This window comes from Lissotriton helveticus, chromosome 3_1 (genome assembly GCF_964261635.1).
Source record: "Lissotriton helveticus chromosome 3_1, aLisHel1.1, whole genome shotgun sequence".
NCBI classification, from domain to species: Eukaryota; Metazoa; Chordata; class Amphibia; order Caudata; family Salamandridae; genus Lissotriton; species Lissotriton helveticus.
In genome coordinates this window covers 97,547,006-97,560,018 of record NC_136061.1, presented here as the reverse complement: position 1 = coordinate 97,560,018, position 13,013 = coordinate 97,547,006, and the positions used below count along the sequence as shown (strand labels likewise).

The window sequence follows — 13,013 nt, the reverse complement described above, 5'->3', positions numbered from 1 at the left end:
ATTCTAACCCAATCAACCAACTCCATTCAAATCTGTCCCAGTCCACCCCAATATACTGCACTCCACTCAAATCTACCCCACTCTGCTCCACCCTACACCAGCCTACCCCACTCTACCCCAATCCAGCCCACTACAATGTACCCCAATCCAACCCACTCCACTTCAACCTACTAGACTGCATACCAATCTACCCCACTCCACTCTACTCCACTTCGCTCCACTCCAATCTACTTCACTCCATTCCAATTTATCCCAGTCCACTCCAAACTCTAATAAAATCTATCCTCGCCACTCTAATCTACCCCACTCCACTCCAATCTACACCACTCCATCGCAACCTGACCCACTCCCATTTACCACAATCTACCCTACTCCACTCCAATCTACCCCACTTCAGTCTACCTAATCTACACCACTCTAATCTACCTCACTCCAATCTACCACACTCCACCCCAATCCACCTAGCTCCACTCCACCATAATCTACCCCACCCAACTATACCCTAATATACGCTACTCCATTCTACCCAACCTCAATCTACCAAATTCCAAAGTACCCCATCTTATCCACTCAAATTGACCCACTATATCCTTCTCCACTGCAACCTATCTCACCCCACTCAAACCCACACCAATCCAGCCAATTTACTCTAATCTACCCCACTCCACTTCAATGTACCCCACTCTAAACTATCCTACTCCAATCATCCCTCTTCAACCTACCCCATTCCAATCGCACCCACTCCAATCAACCACACTTCAATCCACTCTACCCAATATATCCCACTCCACTCCAATCTACAAAATTCCACACAATCTACCCCACTACAGTTCAATCTAACCCACTCTACCTCAATCCACCCCACTTCATCCCACACAAATCTACCCTACCCCACTCCACCTCAAACTACCCTACCAGAATCTACCTCATCCTATCTGCTCCACTCCAATCTACTCCAATCTGATTTACACCACCCTAAACCAATCTACCCCACTCCAATCTATCCCACCCATCCCAAATTACCCCACACCCCTCTATCCAACTCCACTTCAAACTACCCCACTCAAATATATTTCACTCAAATCTACCCCACCCCAATCTAGCCCACCTCACTCCAATATATCCTACCATAAACAACTTAATCTATCCCAGTCCAATCCACCCCACTCCACTCTTTCCCAATCCACTCCCCTCCAATCTACCACAATCCACTTCACTACGATCCATACTACCTCTAACAAATGCAATCTTACCTACTCCACCCCAATCGACCCCACTCCAATCTATCCTACCCCATTCCAACCTATCCTACACCCCTCTATCCAACTCCACTCCAATCTATCCCAGTCCACTCCAATATAACCCACTCCACATTACCCCACACCAAAATATCTCACTCAAATCTACCCCACCCCAATCTACCATAATCCACTCAATCTATCCCACTCCAATCTACCCCACTCCACTCTTCCCCAATCCACTCCACTCCACTCTTCCCCAATCTACCTCACTCCACTCTTCCCCAATCTGCCCCACTCCACTTCAATTTATCCCGATATATCTGACTCCAATCTACCCCAATTTACCCCACTAAAATCTACCCCGCTCTGCTCTACTCTACTCAACCCCATCTACTCAACTTCACCCCAATCTACCCCATTCCCCCACGCCAATCTATCCCAAACCATTCCACTCCAATCTACTCCACTACAATCTACCCCTCTCTCCCCAATCTACCCCACTCTCCCCAACTACCCTACTCCATCCCACTTCAATTTACCCCACCCTCCCAATCTATCCCACAGCACTCCAATATACCATACTCCACCTCAATATAACCCACTCTAAACTACCCCAATTTACCCCTACTCAACTTTACCCTACTATAATCCACCCTATCACCGCACTCCAATCTACCCCCCTCCACTCCAGCCTACCTGAATCCACTCTAGTCTACTTAACTCCACTCCCATTTACTCCAATCTACCCCATTCCACGCATATCCAATCTACCACACTCCACTCCAATCTACCCCAATAAACTCCACTCCAATCTGCCCCGATCTACCCGACTCCTATTGACCCCATTCCAATCAACCAAACTCTAATCTACCCCAATCGACTCCACTGCATCCCACACTACCCCTCTCCATTCCAATCTACCCAAAATCGATCTACCCCACTTCAATCAACCACACTAATCTCCCCAACTCCCCCACTCCAATCTATCCCACTCCACCCTCCCCACAGCTACAGTGCCTTATTTACAGCTCTCAGATATGACAAGGCTCTCATTGCTGCCCCTTGCTGGTGACCTATGGACATGCAGGAACACGTTTGCATATAGAAACACTACATAGAAGATTTTTCCACACCAGGGGCTGTATTATGAAAAGTGACCCGGGGAATAACGGGCATGTGCACCTGTTCTGCATGCTGCCGCTGCATTTTGGTATTACAGAAAGGGCCACAGATGCTTGTGCAGCCCTTTCTCTAAAACAGAAAGTGTTGGCGCACAGATAGCGACAGCGATATCACCAGAGGGTGTTCCCTCCTTTGCATGGGGGTGTGTGGCTCCATGCAAATCAGGGAATCCCTTTGTCTCTGCGCCCTCCCTGTATTATAGACACAGGCACAGAGGCAAGGCAGGTGTCAGGAGGCACACTGACAGTGCGTCACATAAGGTGGTGCACTGTCAGTGTGTTCCCTGATGACAGCCCTCCGGAGAGGAGAAAGGAGGCTCTATAGACCCCTCAAGACACCCCCTTGCAGGCAGGTCCATGTCACTCACTGCACCTGCCTGCAAGGGGATATCTCTCCCCTCCTAAAAGTGCAAACCGGCTGCCACCTGCACAGTGAAACATGGAGTAGCTGCTTCAAAGCAGCTCCATTTTTCACTTGAATGCACTGCCCTCAGGGCCGCATGAGTTTTCAGCTGCCCTGGTGGCAACTCATTCAGTGTAATAGGGCACACTTTCCCTGTTTGCGCCTGGCGCACCTGTTTTAAGGGAAAGGGCGCCCTATGTCTTTGCCCAGAAATTACCTTTTTGAATCACACCAAGTTCTAGGCCTGACCGACATCTGGGAAACGCCAATAGACCTTCTGTCCTTCAAAAAAGTCACCAATAAATCAGCACGTATTATTTCAGCGATTGAAGACAAGAAGGATCTAGCAAACAGGGCGCACGGCTGGGTAACGCTGGGTGATTATGGAAAAGTACAATCACAAGCATACCTCAACATTGGTATGAAAATAAAAGTTAAAGAGAAGTTTCTAAAACTACGCCTCGGTGTAATCCCTATACTCCCACACCTTCCACCCTGGGAGAGAAACAACTCTTCACAGCAGTGTCGCCTGTGCGAAATAGGCAAGGAGGGCATCGTCCATGTGATTTGCATCTGTCCTAGACTAAAGGACGTGAGGTATAACTTTTTACGACCATCCTTTAAACTACGTGCCATTCGGACTTGCAGGTAGGCAGTTAAACTGTGCTTTAACACCAACAACACCAAATTGAATTTGCCAGGTCGTGAAGTTCTTTGACTTAACACGAAAAAGACTTAACAGCGTTTGACGAACATTATACGGTCCTGAGGATAACCACAAACTGATCTTAACCAACTTCTTTTAATTTAATCTAACTCGATAAGCTTAAGTACAAATGTTTTTTTAAATGTATCTACCGGTGTTTTTATAATTTTGTAAAGATTTTAATTAATCATGTACAAATAAACGTTACGTACTTACTTACTTACTATGTGTAATAAGGCCCCAGAACTCCACTGCAGTCAGTGAAGCCAGTGATTGAAACACACCCCTCTACAAAAGGGCACTCTCGGGTGGCTAGGAGCAGACTTTTAGTCTCCCTTGTGCGGCTTTTTGTTTTATGCAGTAATGATCTGGACACATATGGGAAACACAACACTTCAGCTCTTAGAAAAGACAGTCTCGAATTACTAGAAAAACGTCAAAATTAATTTGACCTGTCTCTGGAACCTGCCTCGCCGGTTTTTGCTGTGCTTTGGAAATATTCAAACTGGCATTAGGGCTTTGTAGCATTTTCTTATCTGATGCTGAAGAGTGCGCTGCTACTACATTTAAACATGGCGGTGCGCGAGGACACAGTGGGAGCAGACAGGTGGGAAACAGGTACCCATTTACAGGAAAGGCAAAGCAGGAAACGCCCGGCCTCTGTAGCGTCCTTTGGCCTCGCAAGGAACCATGGGACAGTAAGCTCTCCAGTAATGCTGCAGGCCAAGGAGCCTTCCCAGGCAAGCGCTGTATGTCTGTTCTTCAGGCGTTTTAACCCCTTCGATGCGGATTACAAAGCCATCTCGTCATGGGCGTTACCTGCGCTACGCGGATGACGAACTGGCTTTGTCACAAACCGCGCATTTTTGAAATTCCAGCGCACAGCGGGAAAACGCGGTAGCGCGGTAGCGGTTAATGTACTCAGTGTTTGCATCAGCCTCCACTCTGTCACTGGGATCTGCATTTTCCCTCTACAAATCAATACATTACAGCCCTATAGTCCAGTTAGTTAACTTGAGGTGCACCAGGACTACACCTGGTAGAATGTAAAAGGTTGTTATTTATTTACACTCATTGGTTTGGGATATAGCAGCCCAGATTCAGTAAGGAGTTCCATTGTCCTTGCATCGAACAAGTCAACATAAAACAACACAAGTAATTAAGTCATAATTTACTAAGCCACACTGGGGGCATTTTGGATTTGCTTCGCCTTGTGTTACTTTGTAAAGAAATGTAACGCAGCACAGAGGCGTGCCTTGCGTTGTGTTACATTTCGTAGTGAGAGGCGTTTCATGGGTTGAGGGCGGGCATTCATGGGCATCCACCAATGGAATGTGATGCAATCCCAGATTCACAAAAATCAATACATTTGAGGTTTTGCCAAAATGGTGCTCCTCCTGTGGATGGCGTCATGAGGAGAAAGAGGTTTACTTCTCCTCGCTACATCCTCTTCCTGTGTGCGATGCATTCCAAATCACACATAGAAAGAGGACATCTCCTCTTAGGATTGTTTTTGTGTGAGAAGGTATATCTTCCTGCTCAAAAACAATCCTGCCTGTGATGCAGGTACCCTTGCACAATGGCACAAGGGCGCCTGTGTTGGTCAGAACACAGTGGGCAGGCACAAAGAGGCAGCACCAGTGTGCTATATGTTGTTAGATATGGCACATACCAGCATTGCTCCCTTGAAGCATTGCGTTGTGTCACACTTTGGTCAATCTGGCCCATTGTAGCTGATGATGTGGTGGTTGGTGGAGAAGGTTCGATCTTTTCTCACGTAAAAAATTGTGTTTTATTGGTTTTACTCCGATTCTCAAGATTCGTATACTTTGAGAGAGTCACTCTCGACATACTCTACTGACTTCTCATGAACCACTGAAAACAACTGAAAGTAACAATAAGGCCAAAAGTGAATTCATTTGGTTTGAGGGAGTTTCACTTCGTGCTTTGGTTCCAATAACACTTGATTTTTCTTTGTTCGTTTGTAGAGATGGCATAAATCACTCTGTAGCTGGCTCGAGGGAGCAGCCGGAAGTCAGTGCTCCAGCAGTGGTCAACGAGGCCAAGTGTCCCTTGACCAGAGACACCGCTACCTTTTTCATAACACCCCAACTAGGGCCTTCCTCTCAAACTCTGGTATTTTTGTGATAATCTGTCATTTTGATGAATTTCTAAAATGCAGAAAGTCGTCCTGAGGAAAGCAGGTGGAAAAAAACTTAATTTTACAGAAAACTTCCTTTTTGACAAAAATGTTATGTTTTTTATGGAAAACGAAATTGTACTTTTTTAAAGGGCCATGGTAGGCTTTCTTTTATGCCTATAACATCCCTTTACTCCAAAATAAATATATCCGCTAACGCATGAAGTTAAAGAAGGTATAAGAAGGGAAGGGGGTGGATATAGAGAATTGGGTTGGCGTAGATCGGGTTTAATAGGTAGTTAGGGACATGTAATAAAATGTGAGTGAAGCAAGTGGGGGAAGAGCAGAAGTGAGATGGAAGACAAGGTAAACGTTTGGGTGCGACTAGGAGGGAGAAAGACCCACTTATAAAAACATTTCTGAAAAAGGAACAGTAGATTATGGGAGTTAAACCTCATCCTAAAAAAAAGGATATTTTAAAAAATACCCTGAAAAAATTGAATTGTCATCAAGAAAGGCATTCACCAGGTTGGTTTTGTTAATCTGGCGCAGGTCATTCTGACAAAAAGATCATTTAGTCAGAACAACTTTCTTCAACCAGAGCAACAAATCTTGGCTTCTTTGGTCTCTTTGCCCATGAGGCATGTTCCAACTCTGCCCAGGCCATTGTGTTTCTCTTACATTTGCCCCTTGGTGTTCAGGCTAATTGCTGCTTGTAAAGCATTATGGGTTGCCACAACTTAACCACGCCCCCATTCTAGTTGTATCCTCCTTCAGTGTGAGGCTGATTTGAAAATTTTTGCCAGGTTTCCTTTTGGGTTGCAGCCGGGACCTCATAAAACCCATACCGCCTACTCTCCTCGGGGCCAGAGGGGACATTTGGCGAACATCCAATGTGAATCATGCTCATTAACATCAATTAGCAATATAGTATACCTTGAAAAAAGTGCATTGACATTGTATGCCTAAAAGAAACACGTCGGTTGTAAATTAGTATATCATGTGAAAAGCCATCGAAGCACAAATGTCACTCGTATTCATAACTAACCGTGAATACTCAATAAACATGGAGAGAGCTGCATGTCTCAAGCAGATGCTATTTTAAAGGAATTTACTGGGTAGAGGGTGGCCCCAATGAAGTAGCCATCACCCCCTTCCACTTAAACAGAGGATAGTTCTAGTATTTCAAAAACAGGAGAAAAACTACTAAACCCATTATTTTGCAACTATGTGCTAAACATCGTGTTCCTTGAGCCGAAATAGAAACCATGACAACTGCGGCAACCGTGCAGGCACCCCTGAGCAGTGCCTAATTTGAGCCGGTGGTTTCCGGTGCTCTGCTCTGCACCGGACACTTGTCAGCATTGGGACTTTTGCCAGGATGGCGCTGTATATCTCACATAGAGATCAGGACAAGAAAAGTGTATTCACATAGGGTCCGATTCACAGAACTAACTTAAGACAAAATCCTAAACTTACTACCATTTTGGTATTCACAGAAGGCACTTACTCATTTCGGTATTCACAGAAGCTAGGAGTCCTAAAGTTAGGAGTCCTAACTTTACTACTCCAAAACTGAGAAAAAACCTAACTTTAAGACTTTCGGTTTTCACAGAAGGCATTTAGGAGTCCTAAAGTTAGGAGTCCTAACTTCTGTGAATACCGAAATGAGTAAGTACCTTCTGTGAATATCATAATGAGTAAGTGCCTTCTGTGAATATCATAATGAGTAAGTGCCTTCTGTGAATATCATAATGAGTAAGTGCCTTCTGTGAATATCATAATGAGTAAGGGCCTTCTCTGAATATCAAAATGAGTAAGTGCCTTCTGTGAATACCAAAATGGTAGTAAGGATTTTGTCTTAAGTTAGTTCTGTGAATCGGGCCCTCGGTATAACGTAAACACGACTAATACCTGCCGCCCAAGCCTTCTTATCGCATTGGGCTAATGGATTAGTCTGAATTGTCACACTTGTTGCAGTGTGATGGTTAGCAGTTGTGTTGGTGCTGTCATCGGAGCGCTGGCAGCCCCAATAGGTGTTGCAAGCTGCAACTGCCCCCTATCGAGTGCCCTGGCCCTTTTTTTTGTTGCACAAATTAAGGAATGCTCCTGAGTCCTTCCCTCAGAAGGTAAACAGCTCGAGCCACTCTGAGCCTTCTGGGAATGAGGGCGTGTCCTGTCAGGTTCTGGCAGTGCACAAATATGGCAATGATGACATCACAAGCCTTCTAACCATGAGAAGTTAGAGAAAGAAAACCCTGACCACTGAAGTGGCTGAAGAACGTGAAACCTTTGCTAGAATTAAAGAATGTGTCCATATTCCCGCAAAAGACACATTTCAGACTATTTTGTAGGTATTCAGTTAATACACCTTCTTGAGGGTCGTCAGTGCAATTTAGGTAGTAGAAGGCGATTGATAACAATGCAACGCTTCTCGAGGTTTCTTTCGTAAATGAAGATGTAAAGTCTACTGTTTCTTCGAAATACAAACCCACATGCCCCGCCAGCAATTACATGATATCTGGATGACTCTGAAAAGCTAGAATGTTGCTATTATCTCCACTATATTGAGACCAGCATTATTGAAATATAGTACACTTTCTTTCAGATCTTTTCTGCACTGGATCAGCAAATGCATGTTGTCAATAAATGAACCAAAAGGAGGAAAAGCTGTTCAACTACAAAGAAAATAAAGTGTGTCACTAGAATGTTATCCTGCTGCTTGCTCACAATATGCAGGGGCTTGACGTGCAAGATCATTTGAAGATGCAAACTGCAATTCACAAAATAGCAGGCTTTGCCACCACCAAAGAGCTTCTTACAATGTGAAAAACCCTTTTATGAGTGAGAAAAGTCTTTGTGACTCACAAAAGAGCTTTTGCAAACCTTTCCAAATCACAAAGAGGTTGGAACATGAAATGGGCTCCTCGCTTATATTTAAGGGCTCATAAGTGTGGAGGAGTGGTTTGTGACCCCAACTTCTTTTTCTATTAAAATGTAAGTATTTTTTTTCCTGTATATGATCTGCCAAATTTAGAGCAGGTACTAGAAAGTGTACAGTAAGCCAACACTGAGTGATGGGTTAACCAGCTCTGTGTTTGTATACAAGGTGCACAGAGGGTGCCCACAAAATTGGATGCAGTCCCAGATTGCACCCACTCTCGTTTGGACCATTTGGGCCTCCATCAAAAACCCTGTTGCAAGATGAGCGTGCACACATAGTGGCAGCATAACCTCAGCCATAATGACAATGTCTGGGCATGGGCACCGAGAGCCTTCGTTTCAAAGGGGACCTCATTGTTTATGGCTACAGCCCACAGGAAAGGAATATAGCATGTCACAACGCATACTATTACATTGCGTGCTTTTACAACGCGGTTGTTACAACGACCGCATTGTTAGTACGCAATACCTTTAAATCGCAAGTCATTAGATCGACTTGCTGTAAGGGGTGTGCTCGACTTAGGAATAGTATTAATTACTATTCCTACTCCAGTTTGCGTAACAGTAGGGAAGGTGTTGGAATTCATTTCCAATACATTAGTGCCACCTTCAGCAAGTCGAACTAATGACTTCCGATGTAAAAGTATTGCGTACTAACAACACGGTCGTTGTAACGACAGCGTTGTGATAGCACTGCCATGTGATGACAGTGTTGTAAACATTGTTTCCACTGGAGAGTAGTCAAAGAGTACTTGGGAGCCTGTGTTCGCCCTCCAGCTGGGTGTTGGTGCGGAGCATGCTAACTGAGAGAATCACGGCTCAAGTCACACACGTTCAGCATCCTTCTCTCCCCATTGCCTTCTTTTTCCACATTCTTTGGTGACATGATTACATGCACAGGCAAAGAGATGCCCTTATTTGCATGGGCTCATTCATAAACATAAAAGGATAGGAGTAGTTGAGTCTTGGATTTTAAATCATGAAAACAACCTGGCTGATACAAGTGGTGCGGTCAATGAATGAAACAAATCTATTTTTGAAGGTGGATCGTGAAATTAGATCCTGGAGGCTGAATATGGAGGTAGGAAGTGTATGTCAGAAGATCCAACTCAGCCTAGACATGGTGCCATATGCATCAGAATTACCAAGAAGACGCCTACTTATGCCAGGCGATGTGTCCGACATGCCATGCGAGAGGTCAGACACGCCAGCATCAGTAAAAGCCCACTGTGCTCTGGTCTATAATCTGAAGCAAGACATAAAATTTAGGACGATTATCTATTACTCCCAGGGATTACGTGTAAAGGAAACATGCTTCGGTAGGCGAGGAGAAACACCACATGTAAACAGCCAAGAATTTATAATTTAAACACTGTCCAGATTTCTCAATCTCAGCATCTACCAAAGGGAAATGGGACACACTGTCCCTGAACTTCAGAAACTGATAATTCCAGCTACATCTGTGCTTTTCTCTATTCAGAAAGTCTACCTGAGGGAATCTTTAGAAAGTTTCACTGAGGTGACAGAACACCGAAGCTTCTCAAAGACGTTTACACTTAGGTGGGAACAGTGAATTGGAAAGAGGAGATCTTGGGTTTTGTCTACATTTTCATATTTGGTAAGAAATTGATCTAAATTCTGATGATGGGAGATGAGCTAAAAAGGTGCATTTTGTATCAAGCATATTTGGAATGGTCTATTGTGAATTGTGATATTCCTTTCCATTGTAATAGGCCTGTTTCCCTCTCCCCTCACCCCCTATAGCCTCTCTGAGCTGCTATGGTGCCTTTAATTTTAAAGACCAAATTCAAAGCAATCAGACCCTATTGTAGAAGACCTCAAAGGATCACCACTTTTGATGTTTTGAAAGGGAGTTGGATGCTACTGGAGCAAAAGGAGCATTTAAAAAAGAAGACAAATTAATACAATGGATGTTCAGTCCATGCAGTACAGTACATGTTTGGGAATAGAAAACATGCTTGTGCATGTTCATAAGTTCATAAGTGCAACTGGCCATGTGTTTCTCAGATACAGAAGAAAGCCAGTGTATACTCGTTCAAGCAAGTTTAGCATACAGAACATGCGAGCTACCTATGGTCTCTGTCAAAATTGTTGATTGTTTTTTTCTAGATTCAGCATTAATCTGATCAATGTTTCTTCTATCTAGTTTTTAACATGCTAATTTACCAAATTTGCAGATACTTTGTATTGATGTCCTCCTTGTTTCAATAGCTTAAATTAAAATAATACATATTGCATTGCATGGTGGCTTTTTGTTTTAGTATCGTGGATGCTATTTGGTATAGATTATAATATACTGGTAGTTTAATTTCTATTCATCTAGCATTATGACGTTAATGGGGTTATTCACTAACGTATTTCATAGGCACTCTTGTGGCACAAAGGAACCCACAAAATTGCTTTTATTAACGCATTAGAAAAGGCCTAAAGTCGCTGAGCTATATTATCCAGTAGCTATGCAACCCTTATTAAATCAAGGACTGCATTTGATAATATGTCCTATTGAATCTAAGTCCTCTGCATTGACATTACGGTTGGTTGCGCTTCTATGGGATTATAGTATGTACTTGAAATGCGCTTTATATAGTAAGTGTTCATTTTATGTACTTGTGCCATTGGGTGAGACTGCAATATTATCTCAGGGACATTTCATTCAAATGATAACACACTTTAAAGATGTTTGAATTCTCCAGTAGCTAAGGTGAATTTAAGTAAGGTACCTGCATAATAGAAAAGAAAATATTTCTCACTGTGCTTCTTAAAGCATTCAATGTTTGCACTATTCCTGCTCAGAGAAAGGCAAGTGCCTGTGAGTCATTGGACCATTCAACAACTCAATGAAGTCAAATAGGAAGCCATACCAATTATTCTTTTTATAGCCCATGTTGTGTATACAATTCCGAATGTAAAATGAACAGCGTGATATTTCAACACTTCACATTTATGAACACCTGCATTTCTTATAGTGTCACTTATTTCCTTAGGGGGAAGCTGTCAAAATAATACTATTAAACACATTTAACAATACTAAAGTACTAATTCTATAAATATTAATAGTATGGATTTATTTAATAGCTGCAATTACATGCTTGCCACTCTGCAGTATTGTGTAAATCATAATCTTGTGCTCAGCTATGATACCAGCTTAAAGTCAATCCTCTTAACCCTGATTCATAAAATATTAGAGAAAAGAAATAAACATTTGAATCATTACACATAAAACTATAATGCTCTTCTGGGTTTCATCGACCAACCTGAAGATCTTATTGATACTGCATTGTATTTGTCTAACAAAAGATTAGAATACAAAGGAGATACATTGTGTAGGTTTGTAAAAGCCATATATATTTTTTCTTATAGAAAAACTAAGCTTCTTCAAGCCTGTGAGTGAATCACAATTTACAGACCCTGCATTGCATAACAAAATTAAGATAACACTAACTATATGTTTTATGACTGGTACAAAGACTACTGCTATTTTGTAATATTTCATAAACTTTACTTAAAGATAATTATCCATGTTATTAATAAGACATTAAATTAGAAGAGTTGGACAGTCCTAGAATGATGAATCTAAACAAAATAATGAATCAACAATACGTTTGTATAATGGGACTGTTAATCGCTTAGAATAAAGAATGCATTAATACATTTTCCTTTAAGGTTTACTATTAAACTGTTACAATAAGGAAAAATGCCCTGTAGGATTTTACTACACTTTTGAAACCAAGAAAAAAGTTCAAGGGGTAGTAGTATTTCACCATTGTCCATTATATGTATTTTACGTGTTACTTTTATATTGATGGTATTTGAAAATACATACTTCTTTTTACTAAAAGTATTTTAATAACTCCTCATTTCAGATTTGTCATCCTAGGAATTCTACATTTCTAAGTATTCAACATTTTGTTTTGTTCTACTCAGTTCCCCAACTGAAGAAGCAATATGTTCCAAAACCTTGCTGCATTTTCATCTCTCTCTTTATGTACTCATAGCTTCAGGGACAACATTTTAAAAAATAATGCTCGTAGTGTCCCCTTTGAAGTTTAAAGTAAAGTGCTATTAAGAAACAAAACCACATCAAGCACTAAAACTATCAAGTCCTCACCTTTGGGTAAAGCACAGGGCTAAACTTCAGTCCAGTGGCGTCGTCACATAATGCCTAAAGGGGAGAAAAAGAATACACATTGTCTCACTTTCATTTAAAACTATCATTCTCATACTACACACACATATCTTTGCAAGACCTATTAACTAAGCTGTTACTCCGATAATCTCTTGCAGAACATTTGAACTACATTCACTTTTATTCAGCAACAAAATCTGGCATAAACAGAGCAGTCCATTGTGAGCCACGATGCATCTTTAGTTAGCAGTG

At 42.2% G+C, this 13,013-nt stretch overlaps 1 protein-coding gene across 3 annotated transcripts in view; it reads right to left on the bottom strand.

Moving 5' to 3' along the window:
* RAP1GAP2 (RAP1 GTPase activating protein 2) overlaps positions 1 to 13,013 on the bottom strand; it is a 941,171-nt gene that overhangs the window by 329,131 nt on the left and 599,027 nt on the right. For all 3 annotated transcript variants that reach the window (XM_078679320.1, XM_078679318.1, XM_078679319.1), the window contains one exon: positions 12,744 to 12,797. In XM_078679320.1, coding sequence (XP_078535446.1) covers positions 12,744 to 12,797 — 54 coding nt within the window. The remainder of the gene's footprint in view (positions 1 to 12,743; positions 12,798 to 13,013) is intronic.